Source organism: Seriola lalandi, unplaced genomic scaffold, assembly GCF_002814215.2.
Source record: "Seriola lalandi dorsalis isolate HSWRI2012SDOR001 ecotype SW California unplaced genomic scaffold, Sedor1 jcf7180002054511, whole genome shotgun sequence".
Taxonomy (NCBI): Eukaryota; Metazoa; Chordata; class Actinopteri; order Carangiformes; family Carangidae; genus Seriola; species Seriola lalandi.
The window spans coordinates 261,938-286,963 of NW_019525064.1; the positions used below are offsets into that span (position 1 = coordinate 261,938).

At 43.0% G+C, this 25,026-nt stretch overlaps 1 protein-coding gene across 2 annotated transcripts in view; it reads right to left on the reverse strand.

The window, feature by feature from the left end:
• The window catches only part of sh3rf1 (SH3 domain containing ring finger 1), a 31,819-nt gene that overhangs the window by 5,005 nt on the left and 1,788 nt on the right, over nucleotides 1-25,026 (reverse strand). Inside the window, exons 3-7 of one of the 2 annotated variants that reach the window (XM_023413305.2) lie at nucleotides 8,750-9,025; nucleotides 8,084-8,179; nucleotides 5,932-6,237; nucleotides 3,275-3,385; nucleotides 690-817 (exon numbers count right to left, since the gene is read on the reverse strand). In XM_023413305.2, the coding sequence (XP_023269073.1) occupies nucleotides 690-817; nucleotides 3,275-3,385; nucleotides 5,932-6,237; nucleotides 8,084-8,179; nucleotides 8,750-9,025 (917 nt within the window). The remainder of the gene's footprint in view (nucleotides 1-689; nucleotides 818-3,274; nucleotides 3,386-5,931; nucleotides 6,238-8,083; nucleotides 8,180-8,749; nucleotides 9,026-25,026) is intronic. The other variant, XM_023413306.2, reaches the window with a different exon arrangement.

A 25,026-nucleotide genomic window follows, 5' to 3' on the forward strand; every position in this document is an offset into this window, starting at 1 on the left:
GGAAATAAAAAAGGGTTTAACATTTTGAACAGCGTGCCATTTGTTCTGGATTTATCCTGCTGTCTAGCTGCGCATATGTCATCATCTCCTCTGAGACCCTCCAGCACAGACTGTGTCCTCTGACCCAGAGAAAATCAGCACTGGAGGACAAAACAATTTGCGGGTCATCTCTCTACAGCAGAGCGAGAGCAGGCCTGGAATGGCAGCCGAGGAGATAGGAGTCCCAGCTGGGATGTTTTCAGTGAGATCTCAGTGTTGTCAGGGGAAGTGAACATCAATGCCTCGGAGTCCGACATGCACGCACAGGCAGGCGCAGATGACGGCAAGAGAGCAGGCACGGGTGCATCTAATTCTTATCAGGTGTGTGGTGTCTTGGGGGAGTAATGAGGGTAAAGGTGAGGGGGTCAAGAGTCAGGGGTGACAGGGAGGATCTCCAATGGGACCCAGGAGACTGTCACCCACAGGTTCTGACCCCTTCACCTGTGCGAAGCTCACGCTCTGCAGCCTCACACCGACAGCTGAGGGGGGTGGAGGTCACAGACAGGCGAGGCCCCTCCCCCCCCTCTCCCTCTCTGCAGTGAGTATGTGCATTATGGCCCTGGGCCACTGGTGCGCAAACCGCTTCTGACATTTCGCTGCACATCTAAGAAGACTGCATATTTTTGTGTGGGACTGTTTTTATAACTCACACTGTGGGTCTTTGTCTCCCACTTTGGTCACTTATGCTGGGGGAGGGTCTCTGTCCGGCAGCCAATGAATACGCTGCTCCGCCGGCAGAGGATTGTGGGGGAGGAGGTGGGGGTGGCGGGAGAGCATCCTGTACAAGACAAGTAGAAAATAATATTAGTAGTTAGACAGGGTCAACATTTCAGTACAATTTCACAACGGCTCATCGGTTATTTCCTCTCGGCGTGAAGCAGAGAGATGAACACCAGGCACACATCACATGAGCAGAGAAACCAGTTTGTTTATGAGCAACAAAGAAAGGAAGAGACGGAGAGATCATCTGTCATCTGGGTTATTCCCCCCGGATTGCCAACACTATGGGAGAGTCTGTTTGGCAGAAACAATACTCTTGTCCACGACTTCCCCCCTTCCAGCTGAGAATCTCCCATTCTGCTTGTTTGTTTGTTGCTAGGAGACCACATAGCTAGATGTTAAATCCATTGCAGCATTTAATTGGGACCATATGAAATGAAAAACATGTCTGTAGACACACTTCACAGCAACCCTCAAACAAACTCTGAGTGGCTTCATCTTGTTTTCCCTTGTTGAACGTCTGTAACGTCTGAAGAGCCTCGAGAGTTTGACGACAGGCTGATGATCGCGCCGTGTTTTTCTTTCTACGCTTCTAGATCACAGGATTAAAATGAAGTCACCAACCTGCTACGTCAACATAAAGCACATGAAAGCGACGCTACGTACTTTTTTTTCTTATTTTTCTTTTATGAAACTGTGAAAAACTAAAAACTCCCAATGATCATCCAGCGTGTTGGAACGACGGCAGAGACAAGTCCTACAAACTAAGAACAAGATGAGTCGACCCAAGCTCAACATTGCCAGCACTGAGCAGCGGAGTAATAGCTTCCATGACACAATGGGGGAGGAGAGTGGCAGTCAGACAGCCCTGTGGTATGTGTACGGGCCTACGTGCATGTACGAGTGTCGATGTGCGTTTCGGTTCACTGCTGACGCTTGAGCTGAGATAATTAGGTTGCCTGCGGGCTAGAGAAATCATCTGTACAAAAACATCATGTAGGGTTCCCAAGTGAAGCGGAGAGCTCAACCTTTTGTGTACACATTCCTGCTCATTCTGAAACTCCACATGCCAGAGCACACACACACACACACACACACACACACACACACACACACACACACACACACACACACACACACACAGACAGGAAGTGTACGTGCTGTTTTGTGTGGGCTGCAGGGATTTCTTGACATTTTTAGTTGTACCTGTTTTGGCTCAGCTGAAACGTGTCAGACGCAGGTAAAGGAATCAAACGCCGGTTCAAAGACTCCTCTGTGTCATTATCTTTACGTAAAGCACATTTTGAATAAAAAAAAGCTACAGCATCTTATTTGACACTGAATCCAGATTCACACAGTTTCACATCTGAGCAGCCTGAAGTAACTATGTCGCTTGTTGGCAGCTGATGAGAAGCGCCGTGAGGCAGGAGCTCTCATCTCGACTCCCAAGGGAAACGTTGACATCACTGTGTGTTGGTTCATTTGAGCCCGTGTTTACAGATCATTTTATTTTGTATAGTTTCAAAACATTGTATGAAATCACGTTCAACCCGTTTCTCTCATGCATTGTGTTTGATTTTTAAGTTTTTAAAGTGTATGAAATGGACCAGATGACAATAATACATGAACATACACACGTTTGTGAACTGTCTTGGCAAAATAATGTTATTATTGTTCACTAAAACCAACAAAATTACATTTTTGTTTACTGGAATACAAATAAAAACAAGTGAAACTGTGTTGTGTGTTTGCAAAACTAATTAAAATAAACTAAAATGTCTTTAGTTTTCGTCTCTGTATTTTGGGTGGATATGAAATCTATCTGCCGGTTTTTCATCTGTTCCAGACGGAGCAGTGTCTCAGCAGCCGTCAGAGAACGACCAGCACGTGTTCACTTCAAGTGTCCGAGACATTCACTGTATTAACGATGTCGGGTACAACACGTATTTTATTGTTAATTAACTGTAATGATGTGTCATAATAGAGCTGCAGCACCTATGACTAGTGCTGGGCAGTTCAGTTGGTTGATGAGTTTATTTTGAGTTGGTTCAAACTAAATGTTTGTTGGGTTTTTTCTCTCAGATTGACTCGACCTTTTGCACTTCAGGCTGCATCTCATGTCGACTGTTTACACATTTATCTACATATCTACACGTCATGTTCTGTTGTTGTTGTGGCCAGGTGGATTTTTATTACACAATACTTTTTGTGACCTTTTTCAATCTCTCCCAACAAATAAACTAAAACTAATACCGAAACTAATAAGAACTAATCTAGCAAACCTGCTTTAATTAAAAACTAAACTGAAATTGAAAACAAAAAGTCAATAAAAATAAAAACTAATAAAACTTTCTTTGACCTCAGCCACAAACTTTTAGGTTGGTTTTTAGATGGTTTAGTATCAAAGATTAAGCAACACACTAACCTAGAATCCATTAGTCCAACCTTGTTGAACTGTTTTGTTGTTGTTCTAGTACTGGCAAAATTTATAAGACTTTTAGTGGCTTGCACCTACCACAGGGATGGATGTGTAGCTCGTCTCTGAGGGAAACGTGAAGACAGTTGCTGTAGTAACCGGACTACTAGGGGGCGGGGTGACGATTAATCCAGTTGTGCAAATATGTACCTGTTAACAAAAGGGAAAAACGACCATGAAATAAACTACGCTGAAGCCGATGTAGTGGACAAGCTCCAATCACACATGGAGAATAGAAATGTGCTCTAGTCAACACCACATGATTGTGATCAGTCTTATTGATTAATTAGACTTCAGGACGGAAGCAAAGGACATACAGGTGTCATTCATCATCTGGGAAGTCTGATGTCCCACAGTATTTCAGAGATGAAGCCACAATTTCGCATTGTCATAACCGTGTGAGGACGACTCTCACTGAGCAGACTCATGTGGCCGTAACCAGACGGTAGCCCGACGATCTGATTCGCCAAACAGAAACCTGGCAACCGCTCAGCAGGACATTTCATTGGGCATACACAGAGAGGAAGGTTCCCCAACCGGTCATCCACGTGAGTCGTGCCGGTGTTTAGGTAACAAGGCCATACTGTTGGACACACACACACACACACACACACACACACACACAATATCTCCCTGTAGCCTGCGGCGTCTCTCCATGCATGACTGCTCCAGACAGGGAGCGCCTCTTAAGGGTGAACCTATCACAACGTCACATTCATTCTTCACCGCCTGCTTATCTGTTGCACACTGGGTGTGTCGGGGAAAGGCAACACGTAACAAGTGTGTTCGATGGTGGCACAAGATGGCTGCCTGGAACATTTGTGTATATGTTTACATTATTATGAATTACACTCAGGTACATGTTTAACAATCTCTCCTCATCTTATTTAGTACATTGGTAAATGGTCGCTGTGCTTATTTCCGAAGCAGACTACTACCCAGCCCCCGCAGGCAGTGGGGCTCACCTTTGTTGTCTGGATATTGGAAGGAGAGAAAATCAGTAGACGTTGGGGGGTGGGGGGTGGGGAGCCAAGAGAGGCTGTGCATACGGTGCCTGGAGATACTTTCTTTTGTGTTTTTATTAAACAGAGATCTGTAAATCAAAGTTATTGTTAGCCCTGTTGTCACCAGGGAGGATCGGGTTACAGGCACAAATACAGGTTTCTTTAATTCTAAAAGTATCATGATAATGATTAGTGGGAAAAGGCAGAGTCTGGAGTCATTAAAAAACATGATTACTCCTTCTGCATGAATAGATGTCTTTGATGATACATAAATCATAACTACTTGGTTTATAAAGAAAAAAAGAAAAGAAAGAAGATCCTGAAGATCCACTTCACTGTAGACAAGCACTCTCCTCGACTCCCTCTCACAAAAAAGCACAAACGCTGTTGATGAATGATTAATGATTGAGCTGCTTAATAAGGTGTTCTGGAACATAGCATTTCAGAAACTCTGCAGACAACACAGAAAGTACATTCAAGAAGAAAAAAAATGGGCAGACAATTATAGAAAAACAGAGCTCCCCGGGACGTACTACAGACAAGCTCTACAAGCTGCCAGGCCCTGGAAGTGGGAAAACAATGCAGATGTCACTATACATACAGAAAAATCCGTCTCAAAATATTGGCAAACCACCAGCCTTTAAAAGCCGTCTTTATACTGTTTAGATAACAAAGAAGAAAGCCAGCCACTGCGTGAACATGCCAAGATCGTTTTGCATTCCTGGCACACATCACCTTTACCTATTAAGACTTTATTCTTGTTCTCAAACTTCTGGTAACACTCAGCTGAATTCATCACTGTTTAATCGTTCTAAGTCGACAAATAAAAGGGAAACGCCTATTTGATTAAACTTCATGCACCGCTTTCCTGTTATTGTCAGCTGCACATTCTACTTGAAGTCGTAGAGACTCTCAGACGAGGATAAACGGCAGGACGCTCGTCTTGTGAATCTGTATACGTGTTGTTCTGAATGTCTAACACCAGGTCAAAACCGACCTCCAGCAGCTGGCAACTGCAAAGCAGCTGTGATTTTCTGCCATGTTGGGACTGGTGCGGAAACCTTGAGGACTAAGCTGGAGTCGTTTTTGCGGACGAGTGGAGTCACGCATCCATGATTTCAAACGCTTGGATGGAGCAATGCTCTGTTTGGTATGATGGGAGGGAAAAGGGACGTCAGCCTAATTGTTGACAGAAGGAGAGTGGAGCCTTTGAAAAGCAGCAAACATCTTGTGAAAACAAAAGGAGCTGGAGGCTGGACCCTGTTTTCCAGTTGGCTGTGTATTGTCTGTTTTTTTTCAGTTATGCAATTAAACACCACTGAAGAGGATACTGCTGAGTCAGCTGATTAGGAGTCAACTTATCCAGCTCACTGGATTAAAGAATGTCACGATCAATCTCATCCCAGTGAACAGTTAAGTGTCAATAAGCAACACAGTGAGGGCATAACAGTGTTGTGAGTGCTGCACATTTCTCAGGTTTGTGTTTTAGAGCCACGTCTCTGCTGTAAACCGTGAAAAACAAAAACATCAGGACAGGAATGACGTGTTATACACGGCTAAATATAACTTATTTATCATACTGCATGCTTCCACAAATGAGTTTTCTGTTTTCAATCACCTCACTGAGCACAACCTGCAATGCGGCAGGCGCTCTCCTTCGCTCTCGCTCCCTTTCCTGTGCGAGTGCCTTACCTGTGAAGGTGCGCTGCAGGAAAGCCCCCCACTGATCTCTCCGATCCGGGCGGCTGCTGTGGGGTTGCTGGAGCTGATGAGGACCGGCCCGCTTATTTCCATGGAGTGACGCTGAGGGGGAGGAGCTAGCATGGGTTTGTGGGACATGGTGAGAGAGGTGAAGGAATGTCGCTTCTTGCTGTTCTTCTTCTCCCCTGCCCGCTGGGCGCCGTTGCTCTGGGGCCCGGAGGAGGCCCCCTCACCAGAGTCTCCGCTGGAGTCCGACGGCTTGTCTAACTCTATAAGCTGACGAGCTGCGGAGTTGAACTATGAGAGGGGAAGAGAGGCAGGGGGGCGATGAGGAGAGTAGTGAGGAGGAAACAACAGATAAAGAAGTGAGGAAGAGAGGAGCATTAAAATGATCATGAGCGCTGTGACTCTCTGTAACAGAGCTGACTGTCATGGACGACCTCAATCTTTGTTTCATCAGTAGAGATGGTGAGTGGCAGAGTGGTCTAACAGGTATTTACCCTCAGTGGACTGTATTTCATAGTACGCACAAGAAGCTGCTGACCACTACCTTTAGGTTTCTTTTAGCTGTAAAGTTAAGACGCAAAACCACAGTAAAACTCTGATTAGCCTCAACATGCATTTCAAAGACCAACCAACAGGCCTGAAAAACAACAGCAGCAGCTAAACAACAGCCTGCAATAAACTATATTGAATATTCCTGAGAGACGGCATTAAGCAACAGATTCCTCTCATCATCATAAGAACAGTTGCCTAACTAACTACTAAAGATAATAAAAACAATATGCAACAGTAAGAAAAAACCAAGCTGCTACAATAAACAATCAAAAAACCACGAGACACTAAAAATGAAATAGTGTTGCTGCCTATTTGAAGTTCATTCTGCGTCTGAACGTTACATCAAACTCTTGTAGATTCAATTCCAGTATCATGATGGATGTTGGATGCAGCCACAAAAAGAAGACAGGATCTCCTGTTGCCAACATTTTATTTTCAAGATTTAAAACTAATAAAAACATTTTTTTCTTTTTAAATGTATTCACACTGTTTACCCTGGACATATTAGCCTGATGGAGTTGACGGTTCTACACTAGCTCTGAAGCTGCAGGCTTTGTGACCCTCTCAGGCAGCGCACCGTGTGACTGCAGGGTGGAAATCAAAGGTAAAAAACTAAAAAGGCTTCAGTTAATCACAGGGCGCTCTCACTCGCTGTCACACGTTGCCCCGAGCAGCTCCCTCTACTTAGGACATAAAAGCTAAGCATTTCACTCCAATCCAGGAGAGAGCTGTGCAGGTTCATCACTGACATGTCGGCACATTAAGGCAGACGTGCAGGATTAAGAACAAAATACCAGGTGGGTAATCTTAACTTCATTAAATTTAAGACCATCTTTAGCTGGAATTGCAGATTACTGTGCAAACACAAGTGACGTGTCAGACCAAAAGAAACATTTTGAGTTGCTCGACGTGTTTCCGACGGTACTGCGTTCATGCTGAACATGACTGCATACCATCTAGTCCCAGGATAACTAAATGTTCTGTTCTGTTACTGTGGCTCCTGCTACACAAAAGCAAAACAATCAAGAAACTGAGAAATATTCTGCATAATGTTTCTGCAAAACCCATCACTCAGTGTATAAATATGATTATAATAGAGTAGAATACATGAAAGGAATAAAGAAAACTGTCAAAGCTTTGAGGAAAAAAATAAGAATTGCTCTCCCACTGACTAACCTCAACATTATTCTTGTGCCAAGAAGATTTTTTGACATATTTTTTCAGCTAACAATGGAACGCACACTGACATTGACAGTTTCCAAATGAAAAAAAATGAAATGATCTTTAAAGGGCAAAGATTTACTTCATTCTGTCTGGATTATTCCTCCAGCTTTTAAAAGGAAGACCTGTGGTGCTCAGAGACTGTGACTGTCTAAATCTTCAAAGACATGTTTAGTGGTTCTATGAAACATACAAGCATTTTCAAAAAGGCAGAAAAGTATCGCACACATTTTGTAAGACGTGGAAGGAAAGAGGAAGACGTTCAAAAGGATCTTAGCGTTTTTCTGATCTTCATTAGGCATTCGCTTTAAATAATGACCGGGGAAATTTTGACATGAAAGGTTCATCTGGTTCGTTTTCTTACCTCGACGTATGAGATGGGAAAAATTCCAATTTTGTCTCCCAGCATTCCCTCTGCCCAATTTTCATCCACTCTGCGGATCACAGTCAGGATATCGTCCTGAAAATTCAAGACAGAGGGCGGCATTGCGTGAGGAAGAGCCTAATTAAGGATGATGCTAGCTGAGAGTGTTTCTCATGCTTGAGGAACAAACACGGAGCAGAAATAATGAGGTAGGGCCAATGTTTTATTACAGGGAACATGCCCGAGAGTGAAAACACCGGGGTCTAAGGGATGGCATTCTGTTCAGAAAACTACTTAGTAAGCTTGTGCTGTTTTTGCTCATGTGGCATTTAAACAAGTGATGACAGAATACAAAGACATCACAGTGTGACCCAAACAGCAGGGCAGACACAACACCTCAGCTACTGTAGTCAGGCCGTGCCTTGTTTTATGTGGCAGTCATTCTCTCCGGTCTAGTTACAGTTGTTCATAAAGCAGTCTGGCTCAAAATCTACCCCACTTCTCAGGGGGGGCTCAGTTAACAACGCTCGCACACATATAACTTGAGAAAATGAACACGTGGCAGACAGAGTGTCAGAGTGATGAGAGGTTTTTTTTTTTTTTTGTTGTTTTACTGCAGCGACCTCGTGGCAGAACCGTGGCAGTCACTGTGTCACACCGTCTCACCTTGGAGAAGGGCAGACAGTCCTTGTCCGCCTCCTTGTCTTTCAGCTCAAAGTCATAGAGCGCCTTGCACTGAGGTGGCGGTTGTGGCAGCGGCTTGATGACCTGGACAAAGTTGGTGGGGAAGAAGCCGTGGACTCCACCCATCTCCCCGTGGTACCAGTTCTCGTCCACTTGCCGGCGCAGAATGATGATGTCGCCCTTGCTGAACTTAAGGTCTCCCGGTTCCTTGCCATCGTAGTTGTAGAGCGCCTTGGCACAGGGGAGCTGGGGTATACCCTGAAGACAGAGTGAACGCAAGATGGGGAGAGGGTTGAGAAAGAGAGATGATAAGTATAAATGTGGTATTTAATTCTGTGCAACATACTAGTTATACTAAATCTAGTGTGTTTGTAGTGTTGTTTGTCACTCTACATGAACCAAATTTTAGAGGGTATGAGTCACGTAAGATTTCACAGGAAGATGTAAGGGAAAGTGGACAGTCTACAGATTCTAACAACATTGAACCATATTTCTACGCCGTATCATCGCAGACTTCAGAGGGTTAAGTGTAACTGGTCTGTATGGTAACTTTTCTTGTAAAACAGAAATGAAGGAGTTGCTCACTGCTTTTAAAAACTAGAACAGAGCGGTGGTGAGACAGCTCCAAGAACATCTCCCCGAAACAAAACAAAAAAAGAATGAATGAATAAAAATAATAAAATAAATGATATATGGGTTATATTTCAATCTCAAAAACTCGAGTGCTACAACTTTTGAAAAAGATTTTGCTTTCTCTTTGTGAAGTTAGTTTTGGTATATGGTGTGGAATTGGGACACAGGCTTAGTTCAAAGCTGTAGGATTCATGCAAAATTAATCAGCAATTGAAAGCACATTTTTCAGAAAGGTACGAGAGAAGCGCTGAATGGAAAATATTCAAGCTACAGTTCATAGAGGCACTGTGACAAGTTTGTCACCAGTCCATATAAGAGCTATCACATTTCACAAAAGGCTGTCTTGTCACTCCTGAATCAACGAGAAACAAGGCCTTGTGGGAAATTAAATGTTTTATGTATGTTTTTTGTTTTTTTACACAGCAAACAAAAAGTAAACAGCAATCTGTGAGTTTACTGCTTCTACAGAGACAGTAAACTCTCCGTCTGTGTCCTTGTAGTGAAAAGGTCTGTGTGCTGCGTGTTCACAGTTTAACTGTGATGAGCCTGGATGATTTTGACTAGCTGACTAACGCCTTCAGAGGGCCCAGCGCCCTTTCCCTTTATGCTGCAGAGGAAGGTTTTGTATCTCAGCCCGCTAGGCTAGAGCCCTGAAAGGCCCATTCAGGGAATGACAATCCAGGGAGAGAGGGACAGCGAGCAGAGGGGGGTGGGGGGTAGCAGGATAGAGAAGCATCAATGTTCTCCATTCAGGGTGGGTGTCCATGAGGAAGGCTTCAGTCCAAACCAACCCCCCGCCATTTATCCCACTGCTGTTAGACGTCCTTCACAGTGATCAGAATCACAAACACCACCGACCGACTGGATCTCAGCTCTGGAAGTGAAACCTCAGAGTCGACCAGGAACATAGAAAGTAATTAGAAAATGTCTAGAAGTCAGACAGATCCTGGCAGAGTGAGGAAGTGAGCCAGAGACAGAGGGGTTAAAGCAGAGTTTGGAGCTGGCTCTGCAGTCTTGTTAAAGGCTAATGAACCGTTTAAAGGCTCAGAGGAGAATAAAAGTACAGAATGAGCTGTGATGGTGAGCCAGGGTGACATTACCCTGCTGCAGAGAATCACACAGCCTGAAGCACAGAGCCAATCAGTCTCTGGCTCTGCTGGTCCAGCCTGTGGGGAGAGAGATGGCAGAGGAGGGGTATTGCAGGCCCCTGCACACTGCACTGGAACTGGGCCTCCTTTCAGGGGAAAACAGGGCTTTTGAGCCCACCCAGGCCTGGCAGGGAGTTTCGTGATGGAAATGCAAATGAAAGTGGAAGCTCTGCCATTTTTGTTTCAAATGACAGAACAGGTTCAAGCTACACAAAACCAACGGGATCTAATTACATGGTAAATATGAAATGCTTGTGCCCTTGAAACTGTTGACGTCTGTAAGCACTTGTCTGTACAACAAGGCCAAGACTTAATAAAACCTTTAGTAGCAGCACAGTGTCCAAAGTCAGCTTTGTTATGTAATCACTTTCACACATAGAGAAAGTGATTGCGTTCGCTCCTGACAGGGTGTTATGTTTTGGTCTCACACTCCTATTGCCTATTTCTTAGCTGGTTTTTGATCTCCCTATCCTGGCCTCATAAAAGAGGGGCCGTCAGCAGAGTTACATTTCCATGTTTCACTCGGCTTAACATAGTGAAAGGGAGAGGGAGAGAAACTCAAGAGAGATTGACTTCAGGGGCCTCTGGATGTAAGAGGTGGTGCGAGTGTGCAGAACAGAGTAAAACTGGGGCTGGGTGCCGTGCAGGTTAATATCCGGTTTGCATCCATGGAGACAGTGTTGTTGTGTCTGCAGTGGACCTGCATAAAGGAGCACCATCAGTCCTGACCAAACATCCCCTCTGGAGAGGAGAGCGTACTGTGCTTTTAATTGGAGTACAAGGAGGAGAGCCACGGAGCTGCTACCACATAAATGCTATAAAAACAGTCTCATCTCAAGGCTGCTAGCAACACAAACACACACACACACACACACACACACACACACACACACACACACACACACACACACACACACACAAAGATCCTCCTTGGCTTTAAATCGCTTGTAAAAACTCCCCAGGGCGAGGGCGAGTTTCCATTAAGGTACATCTCTGCATGAATCTCCTCCAGGATCAGGACGCCACGAGAAAAGACTTCAACATCGGACAGAACTTTTCTGGTCAAAGGAGGGGCGGGAAAGTGTTTTTTTTTTTCTTCACTCCTCCTCTCCAATTGTTTTCAACATCTGCTGTGAAAGTTTATGGAAGTAATTATACAGCACCATAAGCTGCTGTTGAGTTTCTATATCAGACTGTTGCTACTCTAATGAGAGTCTGTAGGCTTCATCTAATGAATTCTAGCCCCTTTAAAGATTTAAAGTACATAATTACCCACAACAGCAACAACCCACTTATACCCTAGGTAACCAAAGAGAAGTCTGCGGGTCACAAGAGGCTAGTGGTTTTCTTCTTTGAGGGCCTAAATATAATAATCCACATTTATTACAATCAGCACAATTAAAAAAAAAAAAAAAAAAAAAAAGACTACTTCCTCTTTTCCATATACTGACAATATTATTTAAATACACAACAATAAACACCCAGCAGCCTAACTTTCTCTTACTACTAGCATGTGCACCACCAACAGTGATAGCAGGAAAGTAAGTTGGTGACACAAATATTTATGTTCAAATATTTATGTTGACACGGTGATAATTATGGCGAGTAGAAAAGTACATTAGCAATTAAAATGAATGTTTTGAGGGATTTAATGCGTCGACATCTCGTATCAGCTGGATAAACAGACAACAGTTAGTGAGCCAGCCTACACCAGGCAGCTGCTTTCACAACCTCCTCACACACTTTGAGCTGTTAATAGCTGTAAGTAGCGCTGTTATCAAACCTAATAGTTTTGTTTTTGACTACAGCTGAAGTAAACTCTCCTTGCCTGACCCACACACTCCACAGTTTGAGTTTGATTTACCACTGCAGCTTTACAATGACAGAGAACAAACAACCAGTGTTTAACAGCGCTGGGCTGCTTTGGTGTATATCGGTATCCAAACATTTACACCCTGAGTGACACTTCAACTTCACGATATAGTCACGATATTTTCTTGCAGCAGAGAGTGCCAATTCTGTTAACACACCAGCAAGACAGACAGATAAACAGACAGAGAAAAGAGAGAGAGATTAGGCCCAATGTGCAGAGCATCAGCTGGTGTGTGCAATTACCCCTGTATTGCAGATAATACAATTAGACCTGTGTGCTAAAGGGATTTGGCTGTTATAGTGTTCTCTTCCACAGCACTGGATTATAGCTGAATTACTCAAGTGTTCTGCTCGACAGCACAACCAAATGTCAACAACCAGTGGGCAGACAGGCATAAAAACACAATCCATGCATGCGTGTAGTGCCGCGGAGGTAAGGCTAGGTCAAATGAGGATAATTACGCTAACAGCTTACCTTTACACAGTAATGTTTGCAAGACGATTTAAGGACAAAAATAGGGCCTCCTTTGGGGGCTGTTAAAGGTAAGGTTTCAACACTGGTGAATTTTTGTGCGCTGGTACATGGGTCAGATGACCAAACAACACAACAAATGATAAAGCCGCTCTTCTACAGCAGCTTCTCTTTACAGCAGCTTCTCTTCACAGTTAAAACGTCAAGGTTACAGCTAACTTCTGCTCTGTCAGCAGCTCAAGGGTTGTGTAGAACCACCGCAGACTGAAACTTTAACCCCCTGTGTGTAAGTGCCAGACATGACTCCACTCCCATATGGACACCTCTAGGATCTCTGCGGGGTGGGGGCTTTTCTGTCTGGTGTGCCCTTCCACATCTATTACCAGGCCAAGACATGTCAGACGTTCTACCAGAGAGAGCAGGAGCAGCATCTGCCACACTGACCAGGTGGTCATGGGACATTTGTTGCCGCTTACTGAAGATTTTGCCACCAACGCTTGTAGCACGGGCACTGACACATGACGGGCGTGAGGAACTCTGAAGGCATGGGCCATCTTGATTCCATTAGAGCTGCATTAGTTTAAATTGATTCCTAATGGCTTTTTTAATGACCGCTGCAGAGCGAGCTTCTTTTACCGCCTCCACACAAATACAGGAACAACACAGACAGACAGAAGCAGATAAAAGTTGGTAGTATCAAGTTTATGAGAGCCAGAAGCTACAAATCAACCTTTTTAGAAGCCACTGTCAAAACTAACCAAGCTCACCAGATGGAGACTTGGATCACATTCACAAAAATCTGAGCACAAGTTGAAATTATCCAATGGTTGTGTGGGATTTTTAATATTTGTATTTTTTAATATATACAGTGTGTTCATCTATAAAGCGTCTTGTGTTGCAGATAAATCTGTATTGAGAATAGGTTTATTACTGACATTAGAATTTTGTATTTATGGCACATTTTGGGTTTTGATTTCTGCGGAGAAATATCTGTGTCTCATTGGTGGGCAAAATAAAGGTGGTGAATGACAGCTGAACACTCTCTTCTCCCTTCATTTTTAAAGTGTCCCATTGAAACTAAATGTCATCATGAAAAACAATATATTAACGGGTCATGTTTTGATGCAGAGACCTTCAGACGAGCAGCTCCCGTCACAGCAGAACCTCCTGACACAGCGCACTCATCTGGAGCTGTTGTCTCCCTCTCAGTATGAGACAAAGGAAAAACTTCCATTCTCTGGTTTCTATGGAAACTCCACACAGGAGCACTTTTTTGGCTATTTATGGGTCTCTTGACATTGCGGTGAATCTTGTGAAAGAGTCATTCAGTCAGTCAATTCTAGGAGAGGGTGCAGCGACGGCGCCCTGGGCGGTGGTGAGGTTAATGGGCTGTCACCTAAAAAGAAATTGTCCAACATTTTTTGGGACGAAAAAAAAAGAGGCAGAGTCTGATAACGAGATCAATACCAAACTCTCTTGTCTGTACACTACTGCAGCCAGTAGAGTAGACGGTTAGCTTATCATGACTCAGGAGGAAACAGCTAAGCCTTTGTCCAAAGGTAAATCCACCTGTAAAGCACGTACACAGCAAACTAATCATTAAAAACTATATCATGCAAAGGAGGAAGTCCTTCTGATATTACAGAACATTTATTGCAGCTCCAAGCGAAACTATGACGTCAAAGAATCAGCTCATACTAAAGTGTCATATTCACTGTCAACCAGCTGTTATCTGGTTGTATTCAAGCCACTGTGGGAGATATTATACATGAATTGACCTGAACTTGTCAGGTATTGATTTCACTGACAAAAAACAGACATTTCAATTTTAATAAATGCTGAGCCAGGATGAATTCCTGCCTGACAACTAGTGTATTTTTTTGTTGTGTCTCTCTCCAATGAGCCAGCTCCTGAATTCAATAAACACAATCAAACAAGCAGAATTCAGATTGCATAAAATCTAAGTGATACTCAGCCTCAGTGTGGTAAGAATCATTTATCTACTTGACTGCGTTTTTCAAGAAAGGAAAGAGGCAATAAACCATTCAAGCTCTCCAAGAGCTTTACTCTTTGACAACTCACTGTGCTTGTTTGTTTCCCTCTCTACATACCAAATGAGGTCCAGCACATTAGTCTGCAGGCACGAAAACACTCAGAGCAGTCTGGAGGCCAGATGGAGGCTTGGATCACATGTGAGAAGAACAGGAAGTTTTCAAAAGCCCTCGAAACTATCCTCCTGTTCCTCCTCATGTTCCTCCATGTTCCTAGGTCAGTGAAAGCATCTCTCAGTTCGTCTAATACTTATATACTCTGAGAAACGATATCCTCTACTCCCCTGAGTGCCGGTTAGAAAACACATCTCAGGGGTAACCACTCACTGACCCCAGCAATCTACAGTTTTACTGCAAGTTCCTGACCTTGAGCTGTAGCCAGGGGGCTCATGAGAGTCTGGGTGCTAGACTATGATCAAAGCCATCCCTCTTGGAGTCGGGGCACAGGCCCCATAAGGCTGCCATGTGCACAACCAGGAACTACGTTGAGATTTCTGTCTTAAGGTGGTGGTGGAGTCTACAAAAACACATGGGCATACAATCAAGACATTTCTGAGGAGGGTGCACTGTGTATGTCTACAGACCAGTCATCAGAAAGTCATTTCAGCAGGAAGGGAGTATGGATTTGTGGGAGAGCAAATGCACACACAGTAAAGCTCTCACACATGAGGTTTTCATGAAGCTATCGTGTGTTTTTGGGCGTATGAGCAGGCTCTACACTGAAAATGCAATTACATGAAACCACTTGCACATGAACTGGCACATCTCTTTGTGTAGTCTTTTTTCTTCACGGGCCGGTTTTCTTTACCTGGCTGGCCTCAGATGAGGGGTAGAAGCTGGTGCTGGGTGGCCCTGGGATCACCCAGTCTGCTTGTCTGACTAAAAACTGAAAGAACAGAACTCTTTAACGCCGTGCCAGTTCATACACCGGGCTTAACAATAGCTCTCACAGGAACCCGCTCACATTTCAGAGCAGACTGAAAGAGCGAGGAAGCGAGAGAGAGAGAGAGAGAGAGAGAGGGCAGAGAAACAGTGTGGGATCAGAAGAGTGAAAACAAAATGAGGCAAGGAGAGGAAGCACTGTTTTCCATCCTGAACCTACAACATGGTTTTCTGTGACACAAAAACACTCATATTGGGACGTTCAGGAACTGATGAGCCACTGACTGAAATCAGATGATAAACATTCAAAATGATGTTTAAATGTTTATTTAAAATGTTTGGGAGCCCAGATCAAGAAATCAGTCAAAGAAATGTGATATTTATTCTTTTGTTCATACTTAAGATCTATTTAAATACACCGGGCTGGAGGGGATGTGCTGTATTCCGCAATTGCAATGAAAACATTTTCATACACTACCCATGACAATAGCTAAGTAAGCACCACTCAGTAGAAGATTTAAGCATTTTTTCAGTGTGCAATGAGATTATAAGAGCTGGGGTATTTTTATTTCTCAGGTATTTAAATTTAAAAACCCGGATTAGCACTAAGAGAAGTGTTGTACAGAGGAAGTTAGCTTGTATCTAAGCTACGGAGGGATTAGTTCACAAATGTCACAGTATCTGTGTATTGAGTAGCAGTCAATATGAGCTGAATACTAAGTATTTCCGCACATTACTCTCCACTGTGCTGGTGAAAGCGTGCAGTGTCTGTGGCCTTTTGTTTCTCTTAGTCATTCAGGGTGAGCCACCTGCTCTGCTCTGCTCTGCTCTGGCTGACTTTGATTTACACAGTGTTGTGAACTGAGGGGAGATTTGACAAGAAACTAGACAACTACCAACGCTGTAGGCTGCAGAATCCTAAATAAATCCTACTGGTTATCTTTGTTAAATGTCTGACTGTTTGTCATATGCTTATCTTTCAATTGTCCAGTGTTATATGTCAGACTAGTGGGCAACTGAAGAACATTTGCTTGCATTGGCTGGTATTTGTACGCCTCTACGGTGGACAAACAAAGCCAGGATATTGACACAGTGATGGCAAAGAGCCAGGGCACAAACACTGCATCTGTTCTCTGACTCGAGAAGCAGCACAGCACCAGCCATTTTTCACTTTCTTAAGAAAGTGTGTGAGTCTGTTTGTCCATTCTGCCCTCGACTCAACCCAGATGTCACATGTAGCTGCTAGCTTTCCTCCATCTCCGCTCAATGCTAAGTGAGCCGTCACGTACTGGAGCGACAGTGTCAAGGAGCTAATCTGAAGAAGTCTCAGTTTGGGGCCGTCACTAGTTTCTTGGTCTTCTGTGTGATTAGTCTTTAAAAACAATTATGGTACATTATTACAGCTTTGCAAGAGTTCACTTCAGGTTATACAGGATGATATATTAAGCATCAGAAATGACCAAACTGTATCGTGAGCACCGTGAGTATAAAAGAAAATGAGCATTTGTGAGGAATCCATGCTCTTCATAGCCATCTCAGTGTTGAGTGTTCGTGGCCACATTGACCATTAGAGGCAGACACATGGTCAGGGCTCATAAGACTGAAGACATTTGACAAGCAGATAATTCTGCTTGCAAGGACTCACATTACTAAAACCCCAGGGTGCTGTGGTTACTCAGCCCACAGTAATACCATTACGCTCTGGGGAGGAAGGAGACACAGATGCTAGAGCCTCTAAAACTAATAAGGACGTCCATATTCATGAAAGCTAATGGGCCTCTCCTTGACATGATCAGTGTGAAAATCACACCTCCCTACCACAGAGAATAAAATACTGCTGATTGGTACAAACCTGTGCTGACATTTCACCGTAGTGTTGTCACAGGTCCGTTTCTGCAGCGGCTACACACCTGTGTTTTTGTGGGTGTGTACAGAATAATGGGCCCTCATGGATGTAGAAAAATCAGTCAGTGACTCATTTAAACAAACATTGTCACGACTTTGTCAGGCCACACACTCACAGACGGCTGGGTTTTTGCGTTTGTGTAAAATAGCTGTGCTCAAGTGCATTTTCCTCTAATCAGAACAGTTATGATTGGATACAAGTGTGAATGTAGTTATGTAGTCAGTGCTTTTGGTGGGATGTGAGCAGAAAGCATATAATGGCAGAATGCCCCCCACCACCACCACAAAACCCAAGTCTTTGTCAGGGCTCTCTCTTATTCAAGTCCACCTCAATAATTAATCACACACTGTCAGCAAGAGAGACCCCACACTCAGTAACTGAGAACACAGGCTTTCAAGAAGCTGTTTCAAGATTCTGTCGCTCGTTCTCGCAAAATAAAACACAGATTAATTGTTGTCTAACCACTGGAAAAAGAAAAAAAAAAGACTGTGTTGCAAATGAAACATCTCGTTAGCGCTCAAACGATTTATCAATTAATCACTAAACAGAAGTTATTAGTGTGCAACTGTTTTCATAACGGAACAATTGTCATTTCTTCCAACAGAAATGACAATTACTCCACACAGCCCCTCAAATGTAGAGAGTATTTTCTGCTTGTTTTTATGTCTGTAAACTCAATAGCTATGGATTTTTGACATCAGACATCACCTGGAGCTTTCAGGTATTCAGGGTTTTTTTCTGGCATTTTATCGACCAAATGACTGGCAGATAAATCAATAAACAAAAATGAAAATATTCGTCAGTTGCAGTCTCTTGCAGGATTGGAAAGCTAAAAAATGTTGACATAAAAAGATTTTAGGACGAGGAATCTTTATAAAATGAATCTCTCCGAACATATAAGTTGATCTGCTTTGTTTACATCCAAAACGGCAACATCCATACTGTCCGTTTTACATCAGATATACCAAAAAAAAAAAAAAAAAAAAAATCACTCAAATTAAAGTACGCAACACTTCATTCTCTGGACTCAGAAGCAGATTGGCCAGTGCCTTCTCACAGCTTGTACAAAGATGTCACTCAGGGGACAAATGCAGATTAACTGCACCTCGGGGCCTCGAAAGAATAACAGCGAACTTTTCCGCATACAGCAGAACAGTAAATACACATGGCTTACAGTAGAGAGGCCAGAGATCTGAGGAAAAGGTTCAAAATATTTGACAGAATTTGTTTTTTTGGTTGTTTTTTTTTTTAACCATCTCAGAAGGAGATCTGGGACCACACATCTCTCACGTGGCAGCAAGGTGAGCCAGAGGCGGCCACTGCTGCTTGAAGATGCATCAAGAGCCAGTAATAGCTCTTGGGTCAGAGGTCAAACAACTGAAAACTAAATTCCCAGCACATCATGATTCTGCCTTAGGGATGGGAACTGAACACTTAACATGCCAGCAGTCAAACAGCCCGTGGATGGCCAGTCCTGTCCCACCAATCACAACACAGGGTGAGAGGTCAAACTGCTCTGTTAAGGCCAGGCAGGTATTAGGGGCACCTTGGGAATAGGGGTGGGGGGGCACAATGGGACATATGTTGTCAAACACCTGACAAAACACTCAAAAGAATAAAAACACTTACAAAACAATTTGGTGTCAATACATAACACCCAACTAGGAGACCATCTGACAAATCATTTATATACTGGTATAAAATGCATTTTTATACGAGTATAAGCACGGCCTGTAAACACAAACAGCTGATGAGACACGGCCATAACATTTCTTCCCCAAGGATCTTGTGCACTGGACCACACACAGAAAAACAAGCGGTAAAGAAAGGCTTTCGTTGGCCCCCACAGGTGTGATAGCACTGTGGTAACGAAGGTCACGGCTGCTTCCCTTACTATTGTCATGCTGACAGACTCAGCAGGAGATGAGATATGGATGGAGAAGGCATGGGGGTGGGGTTGTGGACAAATGTGGCATTTTTGGTTGGTGGACCACCCAGAATTTTGTGTGAAAAAAACACTGTAAATAACAACAATTAACACACCTTTGTTCACAAAACAAAGGTTCAGTGCTGGATAAAAGCAAACCAGAGCTATATTCATTTCTAGTTAATTGTATTTATTATTAATTGTCTTTGTTTGACTATTTGTAGCTTGTGCTGTTGTCTCTTTTTAGACTGTACATCTGCATATTTTTTAGCCAATTGTAGGATATAATCAGTGATGTGTTGTCTGTTCTGTGCTGTTTTAATTACATTATACATGTAAAAGTCCAACTGGAGACAGGAGTCAAGAAATATCAGTAGCTATAAACTCTTTGTGCAACACATTAGTTTCATACCCTGAAACTATGTTAAATTGCATTGTCCCTATTGAATAAATAAATAAACTAAAACAAAATTTTAAAAAACCTATACAATAAAGTTAAATGTAATCACCATTTCACATATAGTCCAAACCATGCAGAAAATAACGGCCAGATGGCTAATACTCTGCATGAATATAAAACTATGTCTATGCAACTGCTACAGCTGAGTCTGCCTGCATGCATGATTATCAACAGAAGTACAGACCTTATTTATTTATTTATTTATACATACATATAACAGACCTCTACTGTCCTTTAAAATCTACACATTTACCTGTGATTCAGTGATCAACACTGAACGTCTGAACAACAAAGAACAGACAGAAAGTCAACATAGATGTACGTGGTGATACTTAAAGCAGGTTTAGCGGAGAGAGCGTGAACGTGAGCTGGCAAGTGGGACGAGACGAGACAAGCCCAGTGTTTAGACGAGAAACAGTGACACACACAAACACAAAACATCCAGCTCTGTTTGGAGTTAACACAGGGTTAAAGGGAGACTGAACACAACAGTCTCTTCCCTCTATGTGTGTGGAAAAAGCCTTGAAAGCCCAAAAAAGACAAAGACAGGCACACACCCTTCGTCTGGGGAGTAGCATAACCCTACAATAAGGAGGCCGTGGCTGCACCTTAATCACATGATTAGGTCTTTTGAAGTTCTCTTTCAGGATTATGTAAACCCATACATGGAAGACAATAACATCCCACTGCATAACAGACCACTTGCTCTCACACACTGTGTATGTTTTCCAAAACATGGTAAGAACGGTAGGGAATATGAGGATTACAAACGGATGTGAAAGTGATGATGAATGTGTTTGTCTATGTATGTTAGCAGGGCAACAGACCACAATCCTGTCCAGGTACCCTTCCTCTTGCCCAATTCATGATGGGATAGCCTCCACTCCACTTGAGCTTGTACAGGATTGGCGGTATAAGAAATTGACTTATGGATTCTGGGTTCCACATTTTTACGTTCCTTTTACATATGTTTAAAAATATAATTTACAATCTGGCACTGAAAAACTGCCTTTGTCAACAAGAAACAAACTGATTTAAGGAATATCAGATAAGTATGTAAAAATATATAGTCGCATCCGGAGATGTAGACACAGGTTGCTGCATGAAATAACAAGTGTTTTGTTTCCTCAGAATGAGAGTCAGCAGTCAACAGTGGGAGGAGAATGGGGAGCAGCGCCGACTCACTGTCTAATAAACTCTAATCTCATTAGACCTTTAACAGGCTCCAGTCTGGATTTAGGCAGCAAAGAGGGAGGAGGTACACGGCAGAAATATGGTGAAAAAAATAAAAAATACAGCTTGTGTCAGTGACTCAGAAGAGAAAATTACAGGTGGCTCCAAAATCCCTGACACACATTGTCCATAAGGTCACGACTACTTGTGGACCTCCGTGGGAAATACAGAGGAGGCAAGAGAAAAGTGTGAGCATGTTGAGAGAGCAACAGGAATGAGCAGACCAAGGCCCTCTTGAAAAATTCCCAGTGGAAAGCAGTAAGTAAGAGTTTGCCAGTATGTGGGCAGAGTGAGGGTGTAATGATGGGGTTCTGTCGCACAGGCAGAGGTCAGCCAGCCGGCGAAGAGGAAAGGCTTCAACAACAGTATGATGTCATCAAAGAGGGCCAGTGTGACTCATCGACCTCAAACGAGGGAGGCGCAGAGGAATTTTAATGAACTACTTCTACATAAGGAACCCATAAACAGCATTCTTTTTCTCTCTCTCTGAAGAAATAAATCAACTACAAAAATGACAGGACAAAAACACGCAAACTTAAACTTAAAAATAACTGAGGAACAAAAAACTTTGCAATGTCTTGTTGGTAACAAGACAGGAGACAACTTCCTTCAATCAGTAAATAATACCAGATTAAAAAGCTGTTTTCTTCTTTCTGTTTGCTTAAAATCAATTCAGTGGATTTGAAGATAATGAGAAATAATGGCAGGAGGAAGAGGCTGTGAAACATGAGAGACCTATAAAAAGAGAAAAAAAAGTTTCCTTGTATAAAGTGCTCATTACCAAAGATAAGACAATGACCTAATTACATTCCCAAGAGCTTAGGGAAGAATAGTGTCTCATTTCCCATCAACTAAACACACAAAGACAGACACACATACACAAGATTACACGCTCTCATCCAGTAGGTGGTTAAGTGAGGTTGTTGTTATGATTAAAACATTATCACACATATAATAGGAGCATTTCATGTCATTGTTTTTTTCCTTTAAATGTATTGTGATGACTCCCAAAATGCCAATAAAATATATTCACAAAAAAACAAAACATTATCACACAAGCATTATTCCACATATTAGAGCTCTAAATGTAACCTAAACTCTAAACTGTGGCTAATATACAACCACCATCACAAATGAAAACTAAAGCTTTTATGACAACTTTTAAGAAACTATCATAAAAGGTCTATTCTAAGTCTGTGGGAGAAGAGGCTCAACTCTCCAGGGCTCCATGATGATAACTGAAGACATCCTCAGAAATCTCTCTCTAATTCTTCTTTCCTCTCACTCGTCGGCTCCGACCCCTGACTGACATGACTCCTGAACCCTGACCTTTGACCTCCAGACAGCTCCGATGGCTCTGCTCGCTCTCACACAAAAATACCACAGAGCTATCTGTTTTCAATCTGTGTGAACAAAATAGTGTGTTATATGAGTCAACAAGGGCGAGGGGAAGACAAAACATCCATGTAACAGAGCACCACTGAGGTGAGTCATCAACCTGACCAGACAACCACAGCTCTACACTCAAGACGAGCCCTTTCATTCCCCTCATCAAAGAAATGCCAGGACAGAGTGTCAAACAACTGCTGCCACCCTAGAGATTTAGGGGGGGGGCAGAAAGCTGACTGTACGAGGTTACTCACTAAACATTTGACCCTTTTGGTCCTGACGCCTTCACTTAACACTCATCAGCTTCTGTTACTGGTAGTCTTCCATACACACACACACACACACACACACACAATCTCTTTTGGCCACTCTACAAGTGTCGGTCAGTTCGTAAGATCAGAGGGGACCCGAAACAAAACCCTGTTGTGCATCTGTCAGGCAAGACCCCACCGCTCTCCCCTCCCAGCCATATAAGAACGGCACCAGAAGAGCTGCTTCAGCCTTGATAACCCCCCCCCCCCCCAAAAAAAAAAAAAAAAGCAGGGGACAGACAAGTCACAATACAGAAGTGGGAATGAGGGTGTCACCCAGGGGCATTGAAGCGCTCAGTCCCCATGGAGCACTGGCCAGAGACCAGGCTGGGCAGTCAGCAAGAGCTTTGATCTCTGCCTTTTATGTTCTGAAAATCTTACACCTGCACAACCACATCTTTTCTTGTTCTCTGTCATCAGCAGAACGCCTTAAGACGGCAGAACAGACTTGAGAGATGCCATTAGTCAGAAACATGACATCCTACAAAATTGTTGGAAATGCGATGAAAATAGGAAACGGCTTTCTCACAGTTACACACACTGTCACACAACACTTTGATATGGCGTGTGCATGTCGGAGCAGTGTACCCTCCATGCCTCCACTGAAGGATTGTAATCAACTGTCAATCTTAAAAACAGGGGAGGGGTGAAATAATATGGTAGTTTCAAGTGTCCACCTTTTTTTTTTTATATATCACCAACAAGCAGGCTTTTCAGAATCGAGGGGAAATTCCACAATGAACAAAATGGCTTTGAAATGAGCACGAGTCCTCTGAAGTCATAGAATGGCAAATGAGGCCGGTCCCCCGGTAGCGATTTAGAGCGAGGTCTCTGATCTTCGTACCTGCATGGCTCGGTAGATACATTATCAGCGCTCTGACATTCCAGTGATTCTACACAGGACCTTGACCTGTTCATCCCCCCTATCCGCTCTACACGGAGACCAGAGCTGCTCCAACAGGGGCCTGTGGGTCTTCTTCATTTTCTTGGAGTCTGGTTTTTAAATGTGAAATACTGATCAAGCAATACCATCACAAATACTATCTTAAGTGTGATTTGAGTAAATTTGCAGCAGGAAATGTAAAGAATCTTCACAATTCAGGTGTAAAAACAATATTACTGACTTTCTAATGTTAACATTTTTCTCTGGTGTGAACCGTGCTATATTCATATACCAAATAGTCTGGACAGAGGAAAGTAGCACATTCTCACACACACACACACATATATAAAACTTCTAGTTTTATAAATAATACATAAAAGCAAGAACATAATGTTTATTGGTTTTCCCATAAAGGAGTGTAAAATAGAAAAAGATCAATTTGTTGTTAATGGTTCAGTAAACGATATTAAGATAACATCTAAACACTAATGCAAGACATGCCATCAAAGCTGTTGTCTTCAGCACCTGCTTTCATCTGGGAAGGACAAAAATACTGATGCTTTAAGGTCAGCATGGTTCCTTGTACTCATGGAAGTTTACAACAAAAAGGAATCTAAGGTGTTATTTTCCTATTTCCTTGTGTTTAAAAGACACAGGCTCCTAGCCTTTTACAGTTTCCCCCTGCTTCTCTGACTGTACAACTCCTCTCAGTAATGCAGATAAAACAACCCCACCCTGCGTTTCTCATGTACATTCACGAGCAACACAACAGCAGGATCTCAAGTGTAGGAGAGACTTTGGCATATGGCATTGTCAGCAGCTATGAAAGAACTGCACGCCCTTCTTACGGGAAAAAGCCGGCGCAGAGAGCAGACTCATTCGTTGGCTCAACTATAAACTGCTCTCAATCACTGCCATCAGCATTGTTGGGCTGCTGGTCAACTGGCTGGCTTTTGGATCACCATGTTAATCAACAGTTAATCCGCAGCAAAGATTAGAAAGCCAGTAATGCAACATGCTGCTTTTAATCCACACAGATTTTCTCTGTTTTGTTTCAGCTTGACCCTAACAATGGGAAACACAGATTCATGC